The 25940-nt window shown below is 49.3% G+C and overlaps 1 protein-coding gene across 5 annotated transcripts; it reads right to left on the bottom strand.

Moving 5' to 3' along the window:
- On the bottom strand, positions 1-24751 carry Tef (TEF transcription factor, PAR bZIP family member). Of its 5 annotated transcripts, none has more exons than XM_006242068.5 (4): positions 24339-24751; positions 11359-11676; positions 5435-5655; positions 1-3387 (listed from the first exon to the last, which is right to left on the bottom strand). In XM_006242068.5, the coding sequence occupies exons 1-4, from the start codon at positions 24439-24441 to the stop codon at positions 3172-3174; spliced, it is 858 nt and encodes a 285-aa protein (XP_006242130.1). In that variant the 5' UTR covers positions 24442-24751; the 3' UTR covers positions 1-3171. The 5 variants fall into 5 exon arrangements, with proteins under 5 accessions (XP_006242130.1, XP_017450188.1, XP_063119187.1 ...); XM_017594699.3 differs by lacking the exon at positions 24339-24751 and adding an exon at positions 24141-24272; XM_063263117.1 differs by lacking the exon at positions 24339-24751 and adding an exon at positions 23846-24060.
- Between the last annotated feature and the right edge of the window lie 1189 nt (positions 24752-25940).

Genomic DNA, 25940 nt, shown 5'->3' with positions numbered 1-25940 from the left:
TTCTCGTCTCAAAATATTTAATTTTGTTTGAAAAGGATACATTCCCACCTTCCCTCCCTACCACATCACTCCGGCCCACCAGCAGTGACACACGCACAGGCACACACACACATAAGGCCAATGGGCTGCTGTCTGCTTCCGCCTCTACAGCTGGGACAAAGGGGTTTCCTCCTGGCCTCCTTCCCCCAGCAAAGGTAGGGAGAGGGGTTGCTGGAATGCGGCTCCCAGGGAGGATGCAGAGCCCCAAACACTCTACCAATCACATGCACTTAGAAAAATAAAACCAAGTGGTGTTCCGGCATCCAACACCAAACGACAGCAATCTCTACCTGGAAATCATCTTTGCCTTTTTCTAGAAAAATTTATTGCACTTAATTAACAGATGTTAAAGAAGCTGTGGGTGGGGCTTTGCCCTGGAAACCAAGAGCTCCACTTACAGGCCCCTCCCAGGGAGCATACCTCTCAGGGCCCCTGGAAAGCAAGCTTCTCATCTGTCCCCAGGCTGGAGGACTGTAGGAGCTGCCAGAGTGGAAAGCAGACCACAGCACCCTCTCAGCAGAGAGTGTGGACCAAGAGTTAGGTTCACTGTCTAGTGCTGTCCCCAACCACAGGAGTCAGACCCACATAACTTATTGGGCTGAGGCTAAGGTGACCGAGCGGGTCCCCCACAGCTGGCTCTTTCCAAAAGCATGTAGTTCTTCTTCCACACATCGCTTGAATGTACATTCCTGCAAGGTTCTAACTCATTCAGGTGTCTTTGCTGCGGCTGCCATAGCTGAGAACAGGATGTCTAGGAAGTGACAACATTTCTCATCCCAAGACAAACCCATGAAAAGCCAAACTGAAGTTGGCTTCTGGAGCCTGGTATTCCTTAGAATTCAAAGATCCAAGAGAGGAGCTTCAGGCTTCTGCTGTCAGCTCCTAGGGGAGTCAGGAGGCTTCCACAGCAAAACAACAGCAGAGATCAACTCTTTCTGTGCAGCCTTGGGTCCTAAGGCCAACGGAGGAGCCAAGCTTACATGAATACTTTTTTTTCTCGCCAAGATGTCAACCTCCAGACATGCTCCTTCTGGTTTGTTTCCCTGCCGGTTTTCATTCCAAAGGCTCCTCCAAGAAGCAAGCAGACACTGTTTCTGTAAGCACTTTAGGAGGAGCCAGAACCCCTACCTACTTCTGGAAGGAAAGGAGGGCACCACAAGGCAGAGAGGGGACCACGGGGAGACAGTAAGCCCCATCCACCCACTAGGGTCAGAACACAGATGGCATCCAGAGTTAAGTATCTATTCCTTAAAACTAAAACTTAAAAAACACAAACCTTACATTTCCTAGCCAAAGAAAACGAAGAGATTTTCAGGTCAAGGCTTGTCCACCAATAACAAAATGAGGAACTGCCTCTGGGTGAACAGCCAGCCCAGAGAAGTCCTGGGTGGGTGGGAGGCAAGCAGCCGGGGCAGGACACTGACATGCTAGGTGCTACTGCCCTTTGTGGTTACAACAGAGACAAGTGTGCACACGGTTCCTAGAGAACCACAGAGTCAAAGTCAGGGACCTAGTAGGAAGGAGACCTCCCTTAGCCTTAGGGACCTTTGTCAAGTTCCCCAGAGAGGTGGTGTGCAGGTCCCAGGAGGGGCAGGGCATCTCCTGGCTGCAGTCCATGGCCAGTAGATAGTCTGCCCTGGTCTTAACATCATTATGAAAAGTCTTAAAAGATTGGGGCCCCAAACTAAGCCACCATTTAAAATAAAGCCAGTGTTAAGTATAATAAAGCACCCTCATCACCTCTGCCTCCTTCACACAGGCTGCCCACCCTGAGCAAATAAACACACCCTCCTGGAGGGCACCCTAACTGACCCACATGAGCAGAGGGTTCCATGATTTCCAATCCAGCCAAATAGAAGAGAAAGGTGCAGCTGTGACACAGAGGGAGCCAAAGCTGCAAGAAATCACTCTACCCAATGGTCAGACCTATGTGGGCACCTTCTGACTCCAGACGGACTGCAGGCCAGTGTAATGTCTCCAGAGCCCGCTGTCCCATGAGAGCTGTACCTTCAGCAAATACAACTCATAGAAGGCGACCTGCTGATACTCAAGGGAGGGAGTCTAATCTGTGAAGTGACAGGCCCTCTTCTGCCTTCAGGGAGACTGGATTCTGGTCTGGGTACATTGGTGAGCCAGAGCAAGGGTTCCATGGAGCTTCCCAAGAGAAAAGCCCTCAGTCTGGTGCCCACAACAGGAGACTGGAGGCCAGTTTCCTAAACACCATGCAGAAGTGGTACCCTGGGGCTAGGAAGCTCAAGCTTCCTAGGTGATGGGTTTTCTTTTTAAACTTAAGGTCTGAGAAGGGATACTGGGTGACAATAATCAGAGACCAGGCTAGTGGATGTCAAGAGCCTCCAGAATGGCCCAGAGGTACAAAGGCGCTGGCAATTAGAGCCCAGAGCCCAGCCATCCTGCGAATTTTTCTTCCATAGCAAGTGAGATGTAGAGGAAATTGATTCCAGGGCTGCTTCAGGCCTGAGAGCCACAAGATAGAAGCCGGAGCTAAGAATGGTTGGGTGCATATCTACTGCAAGCCCCACACCCCACCCTAACTCCAGGCTATGCAGAGACCCCACTTCTGTGGCCCACCACCATGTATACACTAACAGAGTATTAGCATGTCCTGGTTCTGAGACAGATGGGAATGAATGTTTCTCTCAAAGATTTTTTTGGGGAGGGTGAGGTACATGACAGACACACCCCAAGTGGAAATGCACCTGCTACCTGAGACGACATTAGGGTGACAATAATCATGACTCATTCTGTAGACAGCCCTTGTCAGTCCAAACTGGAGACTGAGGGAGGCTAGGAAAGCCTGAGCACTCTGTACAGGAGAACCTGGACTCCAGAAGGCCCCTTCTGATTCCGCCGGAGCATCCAACAAGAGACTTGGGCCATTTACCCGGCTACAGAGATTCACTCATGTTCCCCATCAGAGAGGACCCTGGTCCCCTGGGGAAGTCACCACATGTGCTGGCCATGTTATAATGAAGCTGAGACGTGAGTGCTCCTAGAGCAGGTACGCCACCATGTGCCCATGAAGAGTCCTAAGTCTCCACACGAGTGGGGTCCAGGAAGCCCCAGGCAGAGGTCTGAGGTGCAGGCAGTGCCCTGCGGGGCAAGGGGCACAGGTTACAAGGGCCCGTACTTGGTCTCATACTTGGACACGATGGTCTTGCACTTGCCCACCTCCTTGCGAAGCTCAGCAACCTCCGTCCGCAGGGCTGTGTTCTCCTTCTCCAGAAATGCTGCCCGGATGGTGATCTGATTCTCCTTCAGGCGCCTGGCGTCCCGGGAGCGTTTAGCTGCCACATTGTTCTTCTTACGCCTTGTCCAGTACTTCTCATCCTGTGGGAACGGCCCTCTACTGGTGTCTGGTGTCCCCCAAGAGAGCTTAGTCTTTCCTTCCCATCCCCAAATCCTCACCCTCCCATACCCATAGTGCAATGCTGTGGTAAGAACTCAAGATGGGACCCTAAACAGGAATACTCGGGGACACTGCCTGCTGTCAAGGGGCAGGTGTATGGTGCAGCCCAGGCACATGTCAATGTCTGAGCTGTCAGGCATTGTACGGCTTCGTGTTCTGCCCTTGTTTACTTTAGGCATATTGGTGGTTGTTGACATCTCTCTCTCCTCGTTCTCTCTGCCTCTCTCCGTCACCTGTCTGTCTGTCTTTTTCTTTGAGGTAGGTCTTCTCTAGGTATCCCTGGCTGTCCTGGAACTCACTATGTAGACCAGGCTGGCCTTAAACTCCCAGCAATCTATCTACCTCTACTTCCCAAGTGCTGGGATTAAAGATGTGTGCCACCACACCGCACTTAGTATTGGTTAAAAGCCAACAACCTAGGTGTACTTTAGTCCTCTGAGATCAAACCTGACTTCACAAGACCATGCAAGAGAGAGGGAGGGGAACAGAGGGGGAGAGCAGGTGCATGTGTGGACGTCGGTGAGTAACTCTGGGTGTTGGTCCTCACTGTCCACCTTGTTTGATACAGGGTCCCTTTGCTGTTCACTGCTGTGTCTGGCAGGATAGGTGGCCCAGGGCTTCTCCCTTCTCCCAGTAAGAACACTGGGATTGCAGCAGCACACTTCCTGTCAGGGCATACTACCTGTTACAACTTCCAAATGCCTTCTTAGGATTTGCACTTAGGTCCTCATGTTTTTGTGGCAAATGTTTTAACCACTAATCCAGCGTTTCTCAACCTGTGGGTTGTGACCCCTTTGGGGAACAAACAATCCTTTCAGAGAGGTCATATTTAGACCATCCAAAAACAGATATTGCATTACAATTTATTTATTTACTTACTTACTTATTTACTTACTTATTTGGTTTTTCCAGGAAGGGTTTCTCTGTGTAGCCCTGGCTGTCCTAGAACTAGCTCTGTAGACCAGGCTGGCCTCTGATTCACAGACAGCCACCTGCCTTTGCCTCCCACTTACTAGGATTAAAGGCCGTGCACCACCACTGAGATATATTACGACTCAAAACAGTAGTAAAATTATAGTTGCAAAATAGCAACAAAATAATCTCACAGGTGGAGGTCACCCCAACATGAGGAACCGCATTTAAGAGTCACGGAATTAGGAAGGGTGAGAACCACTGCTCTAAGCCATCTCCCCAGCCCTAGAAGGTGTCCTTTGTCCTTTAAAACTGTTCAATCTCACTTTCTAAGGTCTAGTGACTTCTCATACCAGGGAGGTGGAACACTAAAACACCCAGCAGCACCCTGGTTAGAAGGGAGGTATCAGAGTAATCAGGACCCAAGTCACACCTGACCACTTCTTCCCATCACTGCTGATGTGGCTTCAAGTAGACAACTCCTGTCACATGGTGTCCATAGTAGGAAGAGTTCTCCATATAAAATCACATATGAGAAAGCACAGGTCCTACTCCAGTTTTCTTTCCCTCTCTCTCTTTTTGCTTTTTTTTTTTTTCTTCTTCTTTTTTCCAGAGCTGGGGACCGAACCCAGGGCCTTACCACTGAGCTAAATCCCCAACCCCTCTCTTTTTGCTTTTATGTGAGTCTCTGTATAGCCCTGGAATTCAGAGATCTGCCTGCCTCTGCCTCTGGTTAAAGGTGTGAGCCAAAGTTCAGCTTCCTTCTCTTTTTCAAGTGCTAGAGATGGAGCTCAGGGACTCATGTGTCCCAGGCAAGCACTGCACCACTGAGCTGTGCCACTGAGCTGTGTCACTGTGCTGTGCCACTGTGTGACCTGCACTACTGAGATATGCCACAGCTTACCCTAGATTCTTTTTTTTTTCCCAGAGCTGGGGACCGAACCCAGGGCCTTCTGCTTGCTAGGCAAGCGCTCTACCACTGAGCTAAATCCCCAACCCCTTACCCTAGATTCTTAAACCACTGTTGTGCCTTTAATAAAGGACACTGGGTGTTACCTTCTGCTCATCAGGGACAAAGACTTTCTTGGCTTTCTTGATCATAGGCTGGGGCTTCAGGTCTTCCTCTGCAAACTTGTGCTTCCGAGGGTTGAAAAGTTCCCCACCTGGTACACTAGAGAGGACCAGGTCAGCAGGGTCAGGATTGAAGTTCACATCAACCTCCACACAGTTGGGGTCGATGGGACTTGGTGTCTCCCTCTCCTTTTCCAAGGATGATTCTGAAAGACAGGCAGACAATCTAGAAGCATCTCACTGGACAGAAAGAACATATTGCTCCACTATATAACTTGGAGACAGCACAAACCACTGCTACTTAGAAGAAAACCACGCCACCAGCCCCAAGACACATGTGGTCTAATCCCTAAGACAACCCTGTCTTTTGGTGTATGTTGTGGATCAAACTCAGGGTTCCATACATACTAAGCATGTGCTCAACCACTGACCCATGAAGTCTTCTGTTTTTTGAACAGAACACACCAAAGGAAACAGAGGCCTCCAAAATGGAAGGGATTTCCTAAGTATTTTGTTTCCAGAAGAATTAACAAGTAAAACACTGAATCATGATAACCCTTAACCTCCTGTGTCTCAAGAGGAACAACAGGGTGAGGACACGGGCTGAGAGGCTGACAAGCCCCGCCCCCACGTCAGTCACTCTTAATTACAGCTCTAAAGGAATGAGTGTTACCTCTCATTTTAGAGAAGAGGATACCAAGGTTCATAGAAATGCAGTTGGCTTTCCAGAACCCCAGAGGTAAGTAACTGAACTACAGAGTGAGTCATAGCCTGGCTGGTTCTCTTCCTGTCCCAAAGAGCTGGCTGGTTTACAGGTAAACATTGGGTTAATGTCAGTTTCAGAGTTCAAAGGTTGTGTGTTGACATAAAAGTCGTTTTAAAAGAAAACCGAACGTCTGGCCTACACAGTCAATATTGCCAATATTGAGTACACCAATATTCAGTCAATTGATAGTTACTGAATACAAACTAAATCCCTGATACTGTCTTGGCCTAGAAAACACAGTTTTAGGTTAACAGAGGTTAAGGCCACAGTTTTGTTTTTGTTTTTTTCTTTTTTTTCGGAGCTGGGGACCGAACCCAGGGCCTTGCACTTGCTAGGCAAGCTCCCTACCACTGAGCTAAATCCCCAACCCCGCAAGGCCACAGTTTTTAATAGGAGACAATTCTGCCCTGCAGGATATTATCTGGCTACATCAGGACTCCAGGGTGCAACTGGCATAATGTGTGTAGAAGCCTGAAGGTTACTACATACCTTGCAACAACAACAAAAAAAGAAGCCAAAATTAAAGCCAAAGCATTCATATTCATTCTCTCATTCATTCATTCATATTCTCTCTCCCTCCCTCCCTCTCCTTCCCCCTTCCCCCACAAACACTCCCGCCAAATTATCTGCCCTGTTCATAGTGTAAGTGTGGCATGATCAAATTTAGGTTTTCAACTGAATCAGGTTGGGTGTGCTGATATAAGCTACAAAAGATTCTGTCTCACCGCCCCCCCCCCAAAAAAAAAGGTATGTATATGTGGTCTATACATATCTGTGAGTCCTGGAGCTCAATGCTAAGAACACTCACTACTCTTGCACAGGACCTGGTTATAGTTTCTAGCATCCACACAGCGGCTTGCAGCTGCCTGTAACTCGAAATCCAGGGGATCCAACACCCTCCTCTGGCTTCTGTGGGCACTTTATACATGATTTACACACACACACACACACACACAACACAAACACACACACACACACACACACACACACACACAGGCAAACACTCATACACATAAAATAAATAATGGTAGGCATGATGGAGCACCTTTAATCCCAGCACTTGGGATGCAGAGGTAGGTGGAGCTCTGTGAGGCTGAGGCCAGCCTGGTCTACACAGTGAGCTCCAGGACAGCCTGGGCTACACAGAAAGATCCTGTGATGAAGAAAGAATAAGAAAGGAAGAAAGAAGAGGGAAGAAGAAGAGAGGAAGGGCAGAAGAGGAGGAAGGAAGAAGAGGAGGGAGGAGGAGAAAGAGGGAAGATGGGGATTACACTCACGTCCACTGACTCATATAGTCTATTCCTAAGTAAATACTCCTAAGAGTATCCACCCACGAGCAGACTCAGGCACACAAGTGTTCCCAGTAGCATTGTTAAGAACTCCAACTAGGGGTTGGGGATTTAGCTCAGTGGTAGAGCGCTTGCCTAGCAAGCACAAGGCCCAGGGTTCGGTCCCCAGCTCCGAAAAAAAGAAAAAAAGAAAAAAAAGAACTCCAACTATACCACATAGTGAGCTCCTCTGTCCTTCAACCTCAGAATGGCTACACAGTGGTGTGCAGTGTGCTCACATGGTATTAGTCACGAATGGGAACTGGCAAACTTCCCCTACAGTCACAAGACTTTCACAAAACACTGTATAAAGGAGACCAGACACAAAACACACATATTACTGATGTCTTTACTACAAAGTAAGTGAAAAAATTAAGGCTTTTAGTTTCATATCTCCCTTTCTATGTAGCTCAGGCTGGCCTGAATTCATGGCAATCCTCCTGCCTTAGTTTCTTGAGTACTGGGATCACAGGTATACGTCAACACACCCAGCTTTCTACTAAGTATGTTCTGTGAAACTATTTTTTTTTAATTTACTTTATACACTGTAGTACACTGTAGCTGTCTTCACACACACCAGAAGAGGGCATCAGATTCCATTACAGATGGTTGTGAGCCACCATGTGGTTGCTGGGAATTGAACTCAGGACCTCTGTTAAAACAGTCAGTGCTCTTAATCTCTGAGCCATCTCTCCAGCCCACTATTTTAGTTTCTGAGACAGGGTCTCACTACTATGTAGCTCTAGAGCTCACTCTTAAGACCAGGAAAGTCTCAAACTCACAGAGATCTGCCTGCTTTTATGTGCATCACCATGCCCAGCATGCTTTGTTAACATTAAGACATTAAAATGCCCATGTAATTTATACGTATACTATAAAACTACATAAAGTTATAAATATGAGGGCACTGATGCAATGAATTTGCAATTATATTATGTGTGCATGTACGGTGTTGGGAATTAAACCTGGGATCCTCAAATGCAAGGGAAACAGCAGCCTATTGCATTGCATCCTCTGCTCAACTCTTTTTGTACATTTATATGTGTGTGTGTACGCACACCTGTGTACACATGCACCATTGTACAAGAATGGAGGAGGTCAGAGGACAATTAGTAGAAGTTGTTTCTCTCCCACAAGGTCTTCAGGCTTGATGGTAAGCATTCTAACTTATGAGCCAGCCATCTTAGTGACCCTGACCCTTGCTGACCAGGTCTCTCTATATAACTGATGGCTGTCTTGGGATTCAGTCAGTCTATGGAGTCCAGGCTGGCTTCAAGTTGTGACAGCCTTTTCTCTCTGGTTCCTGAGTACTGGGAACCTACTTATTACAATATCTAAAAACAAAACAGAGGACAGTTCTATTGATAAGAAGCTCAGTTATTAAGAAATGTGATGTCTGGTGACAGAAATAGTGATTACCTTTGAGAAGCCAACCGCCCCGAGTCACAGGTGTTTCATGGATACCAATACAGTTCTGGATCCTGATTGTACAGTACTGACATGGGTGGTTCACCCTGTGAGGATCCACCGGGCTGCACACTTACACATACATACTTCATTAAGAAATCTTTCCTAAGGCTGGGTATGGTGCCGTATGCATTCATTACCAGCTCTCAGGAGGCAGAACAGGCATATCTGTGATTTACTGTCAATTCCACATGGGAAGTATTTAAACACTGTTTAATGTGTATACATGTGTGCATGTACATGTCAAGGCCAGGGTGTAATGTTGGGTGTCTTTCTCAATCACACATCATGCTGCATGTTTGAAGGCCAGAGGACAACTCACAAGAGTTGTTTCTCTCCTTCCACTGTGTGGGTCCTGAGGTTCAGTTGTCCTGATTATACACACAGTGGACCCAAGTTTGAGTCCCACCACCCAATTAGACTTCATGGAAAATTCCTCTTTCTGCTGAGCCATCTTGCTAGTCCACTCTTATTTTCTGAGATAGCTTATTTTCGTCTCTTGCTGAACCTGGAGGGCACTGACTTGTCTGCATACTGGCTGGCCGGCCAGTGTTGACCCCAGCAGTGCCATGCTCACATGGTGCTAAGGGTCTGAACCACCCAAATGATGACCTACTACTAAGCCATCTGTTTGTTTTCCTTTTTTTAGGTTATTTACTTTACGTGCACAAGTGTTCTACTTCCGTGTACGTGCACACACCACCGTCGTGACTGCTGAATCCTTTGAAACTGGTGTTATAAATGGTGGTGAGATACAATGTGGGTGTTGGGAACCAAACTCAGGTCCTCTGCAGGAACACTAAATGATCTTAATGGCTGAGCCATCTCTGCAACCCATTTCCTCTGTTTTTAATTTTTATTTAATTAATTAAAATTTATTTTGCAGTGTTGAGAAAGAAACCCAAGCAAGGCTTTTTAAAAAATATTTATTTTATGTCTATGCATGTTTGTCTGTATACCACATGCATACCTGTTACCTAAAGAAGCCAGAAGTGGGTGTGGGTGTCAGATCCCCTGTGACTGGTTAGTTACAGGTAGTTGTGAGCCACCATGCACGTGCTGGGAAGCCAAACCTGGGTCTTCTGGAACAGCAACCAACACTCTTCAGTGTTGAGCCATCTTTCCAGTCGGGAACCCAAGGTTTTGTGCACGCTAAGCAAGCTCTCTGCCACCGAATTACATCTCCAGCCTCTTTTTTATTTTTCTGAGATAGGGTCTCACTGTGTTATTTAGAGTAGCTTTAAACTTGTGATCCTCCTGCCTCAGTCTTCTGTGGAATAAGGATTACAGATATACGAAGGCTGCAGAGATACAGTGGCTAAAACCACGTGCTGCTTTTGTAGTTAACCTGAGTTCAGTTCCCAGCATCCACGTATAACCCCCCACAACTAAAAATAACAACTCTAAGAGGGCATTTTAGATACACAGTAAAATGCCCTACCAGTGACATACACTCCAACTTCTTACTCTCTATATTTATTTGAAAAGTTTCCCTTTTGGAAAGTTAAACAGAAACATACCATGAGAGCTTTGTGGTGTGGTTCCAGGAGATGCCTGTCGTTATGTCTCTAAGGCGACAGAAACTCTGCATGGCTTCTGAATGGGGGACAAATCTTCCCCAGTGGGTTTATGTTCAGATATGAAAGCAAATAAGCCAAAACAAAGCCAAAAACAAACAAACAACAACAACACAAAACAAAACAAAGCCAAAACAGTCTTCAGATCCTGAAGGATTTTTTGTTTTGTTTTGTTTGAAGCAGTGGGAACACTGTGCTAGTGCCTCAGCAGTGTCTGCCTCTGCAGATGAGCATCCTGGGTTCAGTGCTGCTTTAGTACCTGTCGGCCGGGTGAGTTAGGCAAGTTCCTTACTTCTCTGTGCCTCGGTCTCCTGTACAGAACAGGGATAATAGTACAACTCATTTTGTGAGATTGTTTTGATGACTGTTTGTTAAAGTCGGGCATAGAGCAAGTCCTCAGTAAATGCTAGCATGGACAGTCGGAAGGACAGTAGCAATGGTGTTTAGCAGTAGTGCCTAAACCTCCCAAGAATCTGTGGCCAAAATACAGCACTGAACCACAGTGGGGTTTCTCCTGTAGAGCTGCAGCCTAGGAACTCATTCCAGCCTCCTGCGCAGTGCCCCAACAGAGGAGACCAACTGCTGCCAGGGTGACTGTTTCATCCCTAGCCTTCAGACAGTACTCAAGAGTGGGAACAGAGGCTCCTCTAGTCTGCAGCCCACCAGGACCTGCTTCAGACAAAAGGCACACAGGAGTGTGGACGGCAGAACTCAGTGGGAAGTGGGCTCCTTAGACCAGGCAGGTGGGCCTGCCCAAAGGCTGTCACCAACCTGTGCTGGACACGGTTTCCGAGGGCTGGAAGATGGCAGTAGAGGAAGATGGTGGTGATGCTGTGGAAGAGCTGGCAGACTCCTTCCCCTCAAGCTCTGCCACAGGCAGCAGCAGGTTCTGGGCCAGGTGGGTGGGGCTGGCAGGGATGCCATTCTCCAACAGGAACTCATCCAGGTCCATGTACTCTAGGTGGAAAGACTCGCCATCGTAGGGGATTGTCTTGTCCCAGATGGGTGGCATGAGGGAGGCAGAGACGGCCATGGTACTGGCTGCTGCAGACTCGTCTTCCTCCAGCTTTTCCTTCCCCTTTTCCTTATCTGCAAACAAAATCTATGATGAGACACCGCACAAGAGTAACTCACCCCATGATGGGGACAGCCAGCCTTGGAGAAGACCCATGTTTCTCAGAGGCCTGTTTCCATCCAAATCCCATACACTTGTTTCAAGAGCACATCCTGTCTTCTCATTGTGCCTGGTGCTTGAACCAGGCAGGCTGGTCTCCTTAGGGCGTGGCACCACATGCTCTTCTGATTCTGGCCTTTGTGAATGTTAGCTGCATACTCTGAGGCAGGAGGTGGTCCCAGAGTTAATGCAAAATAGAGTGTGGGCATCTATAGGAGAGGCATGAGGAAGGAAGTGGTGCTTCTGACCATTCTCGATATCTTAGTGTGGAAAGGGCTGAGATTCTCCATCCAATGGCTTCTAGGTTCCCTGTCCTTTTCCCTGCAGGTATGTTTCTCCATAGCAACCCAGGGCTGCTACCCACTAGTTGTGGGACATGTGACCAGATCCATGTTATTAACCTGAGTCTTGGTATGTTTCCCTGTCACCAGCTTCTTTATGAAGAACAGAGACAGCATGTGAATATGACTATTACCCATGGTACAGAGGACACATTCTTTACTGCTATGAGTTTACTGAGGGCAGGTACTGGGTTGGACTCAGTTCCAGATTTCAGGGGGCAACAAAGTGACTATGGGAACCTGTCTAATGCCTGGAGAATGCTGGATTTTCAGACAGACTGACTTCAGGTGACTGCAATGAGAGGATCTGGAGCTCTTTTCAGAGCAACCAGTTTAGAAGGCTTTATCCCTGAATAAGCAGAAAAGGCCGAAGGCAGGTTTCCTGGGAGAATGGAAAAGGGAGGAGCTGAAGAAGAAAGACTGTTTCTATCCAAAGCAAAGGTAATCAATTAGTGAAGATCAAATCCCCCATGTCTTAGTCAAAAGGTTATGCACATGGATATCCAAGAGAGGGCAATTAAGAAAAAAAAAAAAACACAGAGAAATGTGACAAGACGAAATCAGAGTGAGAAGGAGGCTCATCAGAGAAGTGGGAGATAAAATCATGACAAGTTCATAATGGGTTTTCAAAACTGAAGGAGACAACGTTGAACTCTGGATTTAGAACTAAAAAAAGAGAGACATCAGATACTATTATGTTGGAGAAAAAACAGTCATGCTTGGGTCCCAAGACCAGACAGTCAAAAGGCAGCCTATTAGTCCAAGAACAATGACCAGACCCCATGAGGTGGAGGTTCTCACAAGCAGAACTTGCTCACAGCTTGTAATACGATTTAACATGAATTCTTATGACTGCCTCTTTAATTTAATTTTTTAAAACCAGGCTTTGATTTAAAAACAACTGGGAGGCAACAAAACTTCCAGCCTGTGGGTTGGGTGGGCCAGATGGCCTCCCTGCCCGTCTCTCTGAGTCCACATTCTGTTCAGAAATGACTGAACCAGTGGGGTGGGGTCACTTTGATCAAAAGAGGTAAGAGAAGGGAGGAAGATAACAAGCAGCCTCACAGAAGGACAAGCAACAGGAAGTTCCACATTTTCCTGACCAAAGCGATTAAAACAATTTTTTTCTGGTTTCTGAGATAGTCATGAAATCCAGGTGACTTCAAACTTGATATACATCAGAGGATGAGCTGGAACTAGTGATCCCCCTGCCTCTACCTCTCCAGTGCTGGGGTTGTAAGCAAGCACCGTTATAATCAGTCAGGCTATTTTATTTCAGTGTTTATAAGGTCAAGTTTTAAATTAATTCCAAAAGGTAAATGACTGACATGTCCAAGACTTAAATCACAGGGCCTGACACCAGCAGTTGTCACTTTCATGCAACAGAAAGAACACCAAACCAAGAGCCAGAGGGCCCACCCATGTGACCTTGAGAAACCATCTTTGCCTCTCAAGAGTCTCAACTTCCCTCACCTACAAAGTGGAGACAATAACCCTAACAAGATAAGACTATGTCAAAGTTCTTTGTGAGTATGTGCAAACGTAAGTCAAAATCACTGTATGGCCTGCTACTCTCTGGTAATCTTAAGCAAGAGCTGCCAGATGTGAGCAGCAGCCCTTGCAGTTTGTCCTACTCTAAGATCTGGAGCGAAGCATCACCTTCATGAACAAAAGGGTTTGTGTACATGGGGTCCTGAGGCAGGAGGAGAGAATTTAGCCTCACCTGAGGAGCAGAAGCTATTTATAAGGCAACGGTGACAACCATAGGCACAGCAGCCCGGAACACACCCAAGAAAAGAAAAATGGCATTTTAGAAAGGGAAATAAGTTCCCCAGCACAGGCAATCCACAGAAAGCCAATTCCTTCCCAGATACCCTAATTAAACCGAGCTCTTGAAAATCCAAAGATCTCTGGCTGAAAGGACACCTCAATGGACCTAGAACCCCACAATAGGTGACAGTCCCGCTGCTCTTCCAGGCCAAATACCGGCCAAGTCTGCTTTCCACACAAGGCCCCAGGGACCCTGTGGCCTGGGCAATTCGATGAAGCCTGGTCCTGCTATTGTGATTCCCAACAATCGATCAGGAGGAGGACCTTAATGGCCACATACTAACCTTCATAAAAGCCCCACTTTGTCTATCCTTCAGGCCCTTAATTTTTTTTAAACCACGCTTTGATTTAAAAACAACTTGGAGACACTACCGACCCTCATTTCAAACTGCCTCCTCCATCTGCACCACAGCAGCGTCCCAGGGATGCACCACAGTGGACCTGCTCAATGTCCACTCCTAAGGAAGAATTGTCCTCCTCCAGGACAGGCCAAAGACATACAAAGGCCATCTGCTACATGGATTGGGGCCTCTCAAACTTTGGTGGTGAACTCTGCACCCACGAGGATGCAGAGGAGTGTTTCTTAAAATACAGGTTCTGTCTCAGGATCCGCAGACTAGGTGAGGCCCAGGAACCCGCATTTTCAGGCAAGCAGCATTCTAGGGATCTGGATGTAGGCAGCCCCGCTGCAGCCCCATCTAACTGGCTGCTTCCTTGCAAAGTTCTGTTGACCCGTCCTTTCCAGATCATCTCCTGATTTTCTCTCTGGGCCAGAGGCCTAGTCCAGCAGGCCCCTAGCCATCTCCGGGCCCGGATAACACCACTTCACTGGACCGCTTCACCCTGACCTCTGACCGGGCCCGCCCCGCCCCCACAAGGCCCCGCCCTTACAAAAACCCCGCCCCCAGACACGCGCGAGCCGCCCCCCCTCACCGAGCCGCGTCTCGCGCGGGGGGTTCTCCATCAGCTTCTTCAGGACTAGAGGGAAGGAGCCCGACAGGCCCCGTTCTCCAGCTGCACGCCCCGGGCCCGGCCCCGCCTGAGGCTCCACAGGCGGCTTCTTCCCGCCGCCCGCCTCGGACATCGTGCCCTGCGCCCCACTCGTGCGCCTCGCCTCCCCCGCCCGCACCCCGAGATGGGCCGGAGCGGCTCGACCCGCCGCAGCTGCTGACACGGGCAGCACTGCGCAGACGCGCTACCGCACCCCCGCCTCTCTCCATCCGCACCCCTCCCGCGGACTGGTTCCGTCTCATTCATTATTCATAAGGCCAGGCCAGCGGTCCCGGAGCGTGGCTTCCGATTGGTGCGCCCGGCGGGCACAGCTCTTCAAGCTGGGATTGGCTGTGGGAACCAAACGATGTAGACACGTGCTGGGCCAGGTGAGGAGTATCGCTCCGCCCGCCTGGGAGCATCGGGGGCTTCTGTGGAGCACCCCTGTTCTTTTTGGTCAGTCGCGTCCCCTTCGCCACCACCTTCGTGACTACAGGTTTCCTCCCAGTCCATCGCAGCCTCCTTTTCCTCTTTCCCTCCGAGAAGCCACCTCAGAGGAAGGCGGAGCTGGGCACTACGGCCCAGCCCGGAGGGTCACGTGGAGCGGCAGCAGAGTCGACCCACGCGGGGCGGGGCAATGAGGGAAAGGCCCATGTCAGCCAATGGGACAAGGGGGCGGGGCCGGCGCGATTGCACGAGGCTCTGCACGTGCGGTTGCGGCGCGGAGGGGCGGGCCGGGAAGGAGAGGGGCGGGGCTGGCTCTGGCCTGGGCCTGGACCCGCCTGGCCTGTTGTTTGGCGGACTCTGCCCGGGGTAAGGGGCCTGGGAAGTGGATGCTCAGCAAGCGCTCCTCCCACGCTCCGCGCGAGGTTAGCGGAGGGCAGGCGGGTTCCAAACTCCGCCGTTCAAGCGGGTGTCAGGTTGCCCACTGATTTAGGGATTGGGCGCAGGCGTGGTTGCGGAATAAACACTAGTACGGAAAGCGCCTTCTTGAGACCTATCCAAGAACCAGGGTCGAGACAGACGACTAGCTGCTCGCTTGTGACCTTGGGAATATCCAGGTGGCCACTGGAGCCCATTTCTTTAGTCTTAAAATTCAACACTGAACTAGAGTCTCCACAATTCTGGGCGCCTCCGAGTTTCCCTTTCTTAAAATGAAAAAGCAAAACAAGACATACTTCCTGAGTTCCTTAGGAAACCTGTGAGTCGTAAAGGGTTGAACAAACCTTCAAGATGGCTCGCAGAACTTTGTACCTCTTTGCAGTACAAGTCATACTCGGCTTCAAGCCCAGACAATACTAGACGCTCTGGGATTAAGCTCCCAGAGGGGCAGGGACTGGCTTGTTTATATTCTGTCCCTCCCATGGCTCCCTGCCTCCGAAGGAGGAGCTGATTCTGACTGAAAGGCAGCCTGTGGTTCCTGTGGTAGGTACAGAACACCACGATAGACAGCTAAAAGCACATGGAATCAGAATTGTGTTAGGACTTAAGGAAAAAGAAATTCAGCTGAGTAGGCCTAAAGGAAGAGACCAAAGGACGTTGGGTGGCCATAGGGATAAGATGATGGACTGAATCCAAAATACAAGTTTTTATGATGTTGATGATTTTCTAAGCCTGATGCCTCCAGACCATTGTTCCATTTCTCCAGTCTGTTCTTTTTGTCAAATAGGGAGAAAGCAGGATTTAGCCTAGGTGCTCCCGTGCAAATATCTTTCCTAATTTAATCAAAATTGATGGATATAAATCCAATGTGGAAAAAGGAAACTGCACAGAAAACCCAGGCATTGCAGAACTATTAGGAGGAATTTTGCGTGTATCTAGGATATCTTTTGGAGAAACTGACCTAGAAGTTTTTAGAAAAAAATTTAAAAGAGCAACTCCAAGAAAATGAAGCAACATATGAAACTCTAGAAAAAAAAAAGCTGGGTGAGGGGCTGGAGAGATGGCTCAGAGAGTAAGAGCACTGACTGCTCTTCCAGAGGTCCTGAGTTCAACTCCCAGCAACCACATGGTGGCTCACAACCATCTGTAATGGGATCTGACGCCCTCTTCTGGTGTGTCACCGATAGTGTGTTCATATACATAAAATAAGAAAAGCTGGGTAAGATGACTCATGGGGTAAATGTGGCCTAAATGTGATTGCTGTCGAGTCTAACAATCAGAGTTCAGTCCCTGGGTACCATAAAATGGCAGGAGGGACTCACAAACTGTCTTCAGACCTCCATGAGCATAATAATCCCTCTGTATACACACACACACACACACACACACACACACACACACACACACACACGTAACAATATTTTTTAAAAAGAAATACAAATCTCCAAGTAGTTTGGTTCTGGAGGAACTGGCTAGACCAGACTGAAATGTGCATTTTCATGGCTAAGTCTTACACCGTTGAGAAGGTGAAGAGGTCCTAGTATGGCAGGGGAGGGTTGATAGGGTCAGAGTGGCATCCTGTCTGTCTGTAACAAAGATGACACACGGGGAGAAGTCCAGATTCCCCCTCCTGCTCTCATCCTCTCCCTCTCCTGTCCCCTCTTCCTTACCCTCCCTCTCTCTTGGGCTATAGCTACCCCAAATGGATGACGGATCACCAACCTGGAGCAGCTTACCTAGCAAGTGACTAGGATGCAGGAAGGGAACAGGCCCAGGCTTCAAAGCGGATCTAGCTTTGAGTCTCTTCTCTACTGACACTTGAGAGGCTCCCCCGGATAACCAAAAGGTGGATGTTCCTCGGGATGTTCTGCATCCTGAAGGAGCACTACAAGCATGTTCTGTCTAATGCTTCTTTGCAAGCTGTGGGGGATTGTCCTAAAGGCAGGGACATTACTTTCTCTTCTTTCTCCAACCGACCTCAGAAGAACCCCAGCAGCCTTCTCTGCTGCTGTCTCCTTTCACTGCTGTGCTGATAGCTATGACCTTGCCTCTTCCCAGAGTAGAGGAGAAAGTGCCATAGTGTGAAAGCCCTATAAAGAGACTCCCTCAGAGGGAACATGTTAGTTAGTACCTGGTTAAACTTTAAAAGTGTGCGGCTGCTGGGTGCACTGGTGCACACTTTTAATCCCAGCACTTGGAAGGCAGAGGCAGTTGGATCTCTGTGAGTTCCAGGCCAGCCTGGTCTATATAATGAGTTCCAGGACACCCAGGGCTACATAGTGACACCCTGTCTTTAAAGAAAGACAAAGAAAAGTATGATGTGGCAGCACACTTCTCTGTATCAATATTTTTTTTTTTTTGAGTTTTTTGTTTGTTTGGGATAGGGTCTCATGGATCCCAAGATGGCTTCAAACTTGCTGTGTAGATGAGGATCACTTTGAATTTATGTTCTCCTGCCATCACCTCCTGTGTGCCAGGACCACAGGCGTGCACCCCCAGCACCAATTTATGGAGCTCAGGAGATCACACCCAGGCTCTGTGCATGCTAGGCAAGCAGTTGACTAACTGAGGTACATCTCTAGTCTCTAATAATAGTTTTAAGTTAATTAATCACTTATTTAGTGCTTGTGTATGTGTACACACACACACACACACACACACACACACACACACACGTCATAGTAAACATTTGGAGGCTACAGGATAACTTTGGGCATCAGTTCTTCTTTTACCAAGGTTCCAAGGAATTAAACAGATTGTCAAGCCTTGTGGTAGGTGCTTTGTCCCACTGAGCCCTCTTGCTGGTCAATTAGAGTGAGAGTGTATTCTTTTTTTTTTTTTTTTTGGTTCTTTTTTTCAGAGCTGGGGACTGAACCCAGGGCCTTGCGCTTCCTAGGTAAGCGCTCTACCACTGAGCTAAATCCCCAACCCGAGATTGTTTGTATTCTTAGTGGGGGTGGGTGTGGAGTGGGGGAGTCAGGATCTCACCGTGTAGCTCTGCACTGGCCTGGGACTCACTGTTTGTACACCAGGCTATCCTCAGACTCACAAAGATCCACCTACCTCTGCTTCTCAAGTGCTGGGGTTAAAGTATTGCCACGCAAGTCCAATAATAAGTTTTCAGGACGATGCCTGCCTCAGATGTCTGGAGCAGCTGTGACTATGGCCTTGAGAGTAGACCTGAGGAGACCTTCCTCTGAGCCAGTGACCTGATTAGAGCATTGTGCAAATGGCTTCTCAGCCTCCATCAGTCTCCTCAGGGAAGCAGATGGACAACCCTCCTGAGTGGGGCCTGTGGAGATTATCTGTGATAAGCACTGGCAGGTACCCACCCACCTACGTAATGCGTGAGATGGACGGGTGGGCATCCACCCAGCCTCTTCCTTCCATTCAGGCTGTGTTGGTTCAGGAGTTGTTTTGTTTGTGATGGTAAGAATAGGTTATAGAGGCTAAGCCAGAGCCAGCATGGGGTGAGAAATGGTATTCACCAGAACAGGAAGATGTTTAGATTCTGTTCTTTTCAGCCAGAAACCTGCTGACCAACCCAAGTTAGAAAGTCTATTTAGTGAACCACATGCTGCACAGGTGATTTCCATTAGCCTGGACCCCACACCGATCCTGACCACTTAGCATCTAGGAGGACTAACAGACAGTACAGGGCCTGGAATGTGCGAAAGCAGGCTGATGGTAAGGCTCCTTCTGAGTTCTAGAAAGCCAACCCTCGGTATCCCAGCACTAAAGGCTGGCAAGCCAATGCTTTGTTCAGAGTAGCACTAAATACTTGTTGGCTGGCTTTCTCTGTTTGGTGTTGGTAAGAAGGTTAGAACTTTTTAAAGCCAAGTCTCATACATTTCAAGTGTTATTAATATGAACTAGCAGTTGTGTTTGATTTACGGGGGAATCTGGAAGAACAAGCACTAGCCATTGTTTTGGCTACTCCCCAGCGCCAGCCTTGCCAGCAGCTCTCTTTTGTAGCCCACATACCTGTGACTGGGAAACTGTGGCTCTCTCTGTGCTTTGTACTTTGGTCCGAAGGTGTTGAGGGTAGAAGTGGTGGGTAGGGCGTCTCTTTAAATTCTTGCCTCTCCCTTCAGTACTCTGAAGAGTCTGCCCCAACAGAACCGTGACTATGGAGAAAAACCTTCCCCCACCACAACCAGCCTGTGCGGTGTTTGACACCACCTGACAGCTTGGTTTCCCTAGCTGAAGTTCTGCTGGTGATACAGAAATAGGTGCAGGCTGTAGGACCCAACCACTGAAGCCGCATCCCTGTGACCTTTCCCACCACACTACATGCACGCTTTCCCCCCACATGGATCACCTTCTGTAGCACCAATGGCCTTTTCTGTAGACAAAGGGAAGGGTCTTTGAGGTGTTTCCCTACACCCTGAAAGTTCTTCCCATAGTCAGCTCTGCCTCACTTTCCAGGATTTAGTTTAAATGTCTCCCCTTGGAAAGGCCAATTGGACCTATAATTGCTATCTTTCCTCACTGGGTTGCCAGTTCTAGTTAAGCAAAGACAGTGTTGGTCTCATCCAGTCTGAGCCTCAAGCACAGCAAATGCTCACTAAGCTATAACGAATAACTCGATGGCCAAGAAATAGCACATGGTTTTGGAGATAGGCATGAACCTGGAAGCAGGAGCTGGGTGACCCGGTTGACAGGTATGTGACCTCCCATTCTGGATCATCAGTGTTCTCACTGGGGAATGGAAAACCAGACTCCCTTGCAATGGTGCTGCACACAGTGATGTAGGAATGGTTGGCACATGCTCCTGAGAATGGCTGAGAGACTTGGGTCATTCCTATAGGAGCCTTACTTAGGGTCTGGCCAGATACAAAGCCACCTGGAAGGGTGCCTCTTGACACTGCCATCAGTGTCTGGCACTTGATGAAAATGAATTTTTCATGTCTCTAATGGGGGTAGGGTGTGACAGAGAACAAGGTCCTGGCCTCAGGCAGAGAGGAAGGAAAGGGACCACTCACCTATTTGCCCTGAGGTGGCCAAGCTCTCTGAGTTCATTTTTCACTAAAAGAGTGGGGAAGATATACCACTTAGCAGGCTGAAATGAGGAGTAAATTACACAATATAGCCAGCCTGTAGAAGGCCTCATGTCATTTCCTCCCTCCTGAGCAAGCACCGTGCTTCCCCGGTTTCCCAGGCCGTGTGAGTCCTCATGCAGCCTCATAAGACCAAGTTTGGGTCAGCCCAGGCTGCACTGAGTCCCTTCACTGTTCACTTCCATTCACCAAGAGGGCTGGAGTGAGCCCTCCTCCTCTCCCCTTTTGTAGCCGAGGAAATAGCAGTGAGATGCTGCCTATTGTACTATAGCAGAGTTGTTGGATTTGGTGCAGGGTTGATGGGATCAATGTCCCAGGAATCTCAGCACGAAGTTCCAAGGAAACAGCCCTGTGTGTGCACAATCTCATACCATCCAGGTCTTTAAGGGGAGGTGAAAATAAGGAAATGGGGTCAGGTTGCCAGTGTAGGCAGAAAGGGAATGAGAGTCAGATTATAGGCAGAAAGAGCGGAAACCAAGCCACATACACTGTTCTTGGCCTTTGAGAGAGAGCCGCATGGGATGTCACAGTTGAAAACACTTCCACATGGGACAGCTCATTTAGTCCTGGCAACGAGCCAGCAGCACGGGCATTTCTCATCCTCCCTAAAAAGGCTCTACTGCTCACTGGGCAGTAGAATCTAGGATCACATCCTCAGGCTAATTTTAAAGCTTTGCTTCTAACAGCCTTGCCCAGAAGTGCCCCTTCTTGCCTAGTTTGACTAAAGCACGCCAGGCTCCTGTAAGTGGAGGAGACAGAAAGGTAGATAGGTTGCCACTGCACACAGTCAGGCCCTGTGGATAAGGGAAGCAGAAGTCAAGATCTTTCAAGAAGCTGAAGAAGAACAAAGCAGGAGATGGGGTGAGCACTGAGAGCGAATCTTTGGGGAAAGTACAAGAGCAGAGATGAGAAGCATGATTTTTTTTATAGACTCGGAAACAGAGATGAGAAACTGAGTCAGAGATTGGAAAATGGTGTAGGGAGGCTGGTTGAATTGTGGTTCGCAGTAAGGGCCACCAGGAAACCAAGGAGTCTCAGGTCAGTACTGACCAGGATCTACCTATGGGCACCAGAGAGAAGCAGAAGTGTAGGCTGCAGCAGGCCCTGGAGCTGCCGGAGGAGCCCCATGTGGATCTGGGGAAGTGTCTTTGACCTGGAGCACACAGTGGTAGGAGAGCATTCTTGAGGGCACACCTGGAATTTCTCACACTCTGCATTGCTCACTTCTGAAATCCTTTCCTGCTGGAACTTAGCTACACCCCGCATGTGACTTGGCTGTGCTGCAGAGTATCTGGGCTAGAGGAAGAAAAGGGAAAGTACGGATTCTGCAGGGTCTTCCAGGAGAACCACCTCTTACATGGAGATGAAGGGCAGAGTGGTGGGAAATGAGCAGAACAAAACACAACAGGGACTTGTAAAGTCCGTACATGGGACTGCTGGGTCTTCTGGCTCAGCGGGGGCGTGCACGTGTTCAAGCAGACCTTTAAGTGCTTTGGAAGGTCTGGGAGATTTGGGGAGTAGTGGCTGTAGGCAGGAAGTAGTAATATATAAGTTGGGGCTTTGTGACGTATTTGGCTCCTGCACCACTCTCCCCTCAATTTTTTTTTCAAGTTAGCCACAGCTGCTGTCAGCCCTGTGGGATAGCTTGTTCTGATTTTCATGAAGTGCCACATGGTTGTCCAAGACCCAGTCCTAAGACCCAGCTACACTAGGCTAACTAATCCTCAGGCAGAGGATTACCCAACATTGGCAAAGCTCCACCTGAAACCTTGGGCAAGTCCCCTAAGTGCTGGGCCCCGCTGCCCATGAGGGATGGGGATTTTAGCTTTCACAGGCCTCTGCACACCATCTAGGAGCCAGCGACCAACAGTTGCTACCACACTTCAAAGGCATTGTTAGTCTCCTGCAAAGAGCAGTGCCCTGAGTCAGCCCCTTTGCATCTGGAGCTGACCCTGTCTGCAGTGCAGTAGGCATCTTGGGACAGCGGGGTGGGGTCATGAGGATGCTGCATCATCTTCCCTAGTACCTGCAGGACTGGAAGGGTTCTACTTGACATTTTGGAAACTCTTCCACCCAGAGATGGAAGAAAGCACTCTGTGGCCTGTTTGTGGGTATGGACCCTAGCTGAGGCTCATCTATCTGTCAGGGTCTTTCCTGGGGATGTAGACATGGGCTTCTTCTGCTGAGCAGCTGACTTCCTTTGTGCCATTAGACCCAGGAACACCAGGACAGCACCAGGCTGTGGTCTAAAGCACCAGGGTCCAAAAATCCATGAAAGGCCTTGGAGGAGCCTGCCATGGGCTTTGGGGAATCCCACTACTTCAGACGTTTCCAGCGTCAAAGCCTGCTGTCCTGCCTTCCTCGAGAGGGTGAAAGGAATGTCCTTTGGCTCCCAAGTTTGGAGAACCCTACAGGAAGAAGTCCGGCGGGGGTTTGGGGGTGGGGGGTGTAGGGGTGGGGGTGGGGACACCATGGTGATGAGATATATCAGATGCCAGCACAGAATGAGGCAGATGACTGAAAAAGGTCCCAAAAGAACACCCTGACCTCCTGTCACCCTGGCATCAGAGACAGGTGGGTGGTCTCCTCTAAAAGCAATGAGGCAGGACTGGTAGCACTGCGCTATAGCAAAGCTTGTGCTTAGCATTCAAAAGGCCTGGGTTCCATTCCCAGTACAGCCAGGAATTTTTTTTTTTTTTTTTTTTTTGGTTCTTTTTTTCAGAGCTGGGGACCGAACCCAGGGCCTTGCGCTTCCTAGGTAAGCGCTCTACCACTGAGCTAAATCCCCAGCCCCCAGCCAGGAATTTTTTGATAAAGGTAGCAAGAACTGGGTGAGCCTGAGAGATCTGGCAACATAGACATCAGGAGAGAGTACCCTAAATTAGTTCCCCAACTCCCCAAAGCACCTAACTTTTCCAGGAAGGTACCTGGTACAGGCTGCCCAAGTTGCCCCCCACCCCTCCACACCCTCTGCCACTCACTCTGCTCTTCTGCTTGTCCCTAGCCCCAGGGTTGCCTGTGGTATCCTAGGAACGTGGGGCTTGTGGTCCTGTTACATAACCAGCTTCTATCCCATCCATGAGTTCAGCCCTCCAACAGCAAGCAAATGGTGAGCAGAAAGCCTCTTCTCCAGACCGAGCCTGCCCCAGTCTCCTGGCTCTGCCACTCCTCTGCTTACCCACAACGTGCAGAGGGAGGGAGCTTTAGAAGCAATCAACCTCCAGTTGGACTCCTTCAGGCACAATAGTCCATCCTTGCCCCACGTGAGCACAGTACCTGTCAGTAGCTGCACGCTGGCCATAGCACCCGAAGCCAGCAGGCACAGGGCAGCCCCAGAGTTGGTGTGGCACCCACATACATCCTGGGGTCCTCTGCATTGCAGCCCTTCCTACCCATCTTGCTACTGTTCCTGTGCCTGCTTCCACCCCTTAGGCACTTAGGCACCTTGCCAGTATAGATTACTTGTGTTCCTACCTGCCTTCTTCTCTGACCAAGGCAAAGAATGCTCCAGCAGGGACTTGAGGACCTCAGGCATGTCCATGGCAGGGGCCACTCCAATCTGGTTGCAGCTCGACATGGCCCAGCAGGAGGTGCTTGCTCCGGAGTTTAGAAGCAGCTGGAGAGGCAGGGGCTGCTGGGGAGCCACAGGCTAGGGAGGCAGGCGGGGTGTGAGCCTGAGGCAGCCAATGGGCAGCCCCTGCCCCAGCCCGCCTGTCCACCCCCAGCTCGGCCACCTGCCAGCTACGGCAGCAGCCAGGCCTTCCCTTCTCGCTGCTTGGCAGGGCGGACCTGGCCTTGTGCCAGCTGCAGCACGTGGAGCCACAGCGCCAATCCTCTGACAGAGAACCCGGCCTGTTATCTAACTTTGCAAAGGGAAGTTCTCCCCCAGTCTGGGAGCCATAACCAGGGCTGCCAGATGAGAGCGGTGAGCAGAGCTCCACGCCCACAGCAAGTGAGCACAGGCACACACAGGGAGCTGAGGGATGGGGGAGGCCCGGAGGCCCAGGTTCAGTGGAGAGCAGGGCGCACCATGCAAATCAGCTTGGACTGGAATCAGAGGTGGCTGGAAGAAAGGATGAGAGACCAGACCAGCATCCCAGGTGGCTAAGGAAAAAGGATGCTGTAATGGCACCATGCATTCCGTTCACATGGGAGCTTGCGAGTTCCAAAGGGTTGGGCATGTTTGAATGAATATGTGCCACACACATGAGCCTTACAAGGCATGTATGTGTGCATGTGGGATGCATAGCTGGGGCTTCACACTATCTGTCCAACTTGAAGCCTGCTCTCCAAGTCTCTGGTCTCTCAGAAAGGGAAGAAGAGGAAAATAGGTCCCTAGGATAGTCGTCAGGTGGGCACTACTGAAAGGGGACAGCCCTGCCAACTTGATTCAGGCTTGCCCTGAGTGACAAACCTCGATGTGTCCATCACTGAGGTTTAAGTGGCAGTTGGCTACCTGTCATAGGCCCTTCCTTTTTCCCACAGGTGTGCTGGGATCCCCAGGACACTGACTATGTATGGGTTAAGTCACAGACTTGATGTCCTCATCCTTCCAAGAGAGGACCCAGAGAAGTCAGACTTAGGCAGAGAATCTATACCAACCCAGAAACTACTTCTGGGGCTCAGCTTCAAAACTAGAACTGTAACCTCTGTCAGGCCTGCTTCTGCAGCTCAGATACCCTGGGGCGGATGATAAGCTCTCGGCTTTCTGTTCTGTGCCTGGTCTCACAGAGATCCATGGCTGTTTTCCCAAATCCCATCTTACGCAGAGCTGGAAGTGTTTCCCCAATGTCTCCTGCCCCAGGGCTTTAGCGTATTCTCCTCCTGAAGGATGCTCCCCAGATTAATGAAATTACATATCGTATATTACATAACCCACAGCTCCAGAACTCACTCTGGAACCAGGCAGGCACTGAATTTGTGCTCTTTCTGTTTTGGCCTCTCAAGCAGCTGTATGACCAGACTGGGCCAGGCTTCCTTTTTGTTTTTCTTCCAGTACTAGGAATGGAACCAAGGGCTTTGTGCAATGAAAGTCCTTCATTGTTTCATACACACATGTATAATATACTTTGAGCT

The sequence above is a fragment of the Rattus norvegicus genome, chromosome 7 (genome assembly GCF_036323735.1).
Source record: "Rattus norvegicus strain BN/NHsdMcwi chromosome 7, GRCr8, whole genome shotgun sequence".
Taxonomy (NCBI): Eukaryota; Metazoa; Chordata; class Mammalia; order Rodentia; family Muridae; genus Rattus; species Rattus norvegicus.
Note: the sequence above shows the minus strand (reverse complement) of the source record. Positions and strands in the feature narration are given on the sequence as shown.

Bases quoted from the DNA above. Each gene is read 5' to 3' on its own strand.
- Tef (NM_019194.3), bottom strand. From the start codon at position 15,016: ATGTCCGAGGCGGGCGGCGGGAAGAAGCCGCCTGTGGAGCCTCAGGCG. The intron at 11,677-14,865 runs GTGAGGGGGGGC...TTTTGTTTGCAG, and splicing joins CCCGCGCGAGACGCGGCTCG to ATAAGGAAAAGGGGAAGGAA. The intron at 3,388-5,434 runs GTAACACCCAGT...CCGTTCCCACAG, and splicing joins TTGTCCCTGATGAGCAGAAG to GATGAGAAGTACTGGACAAG.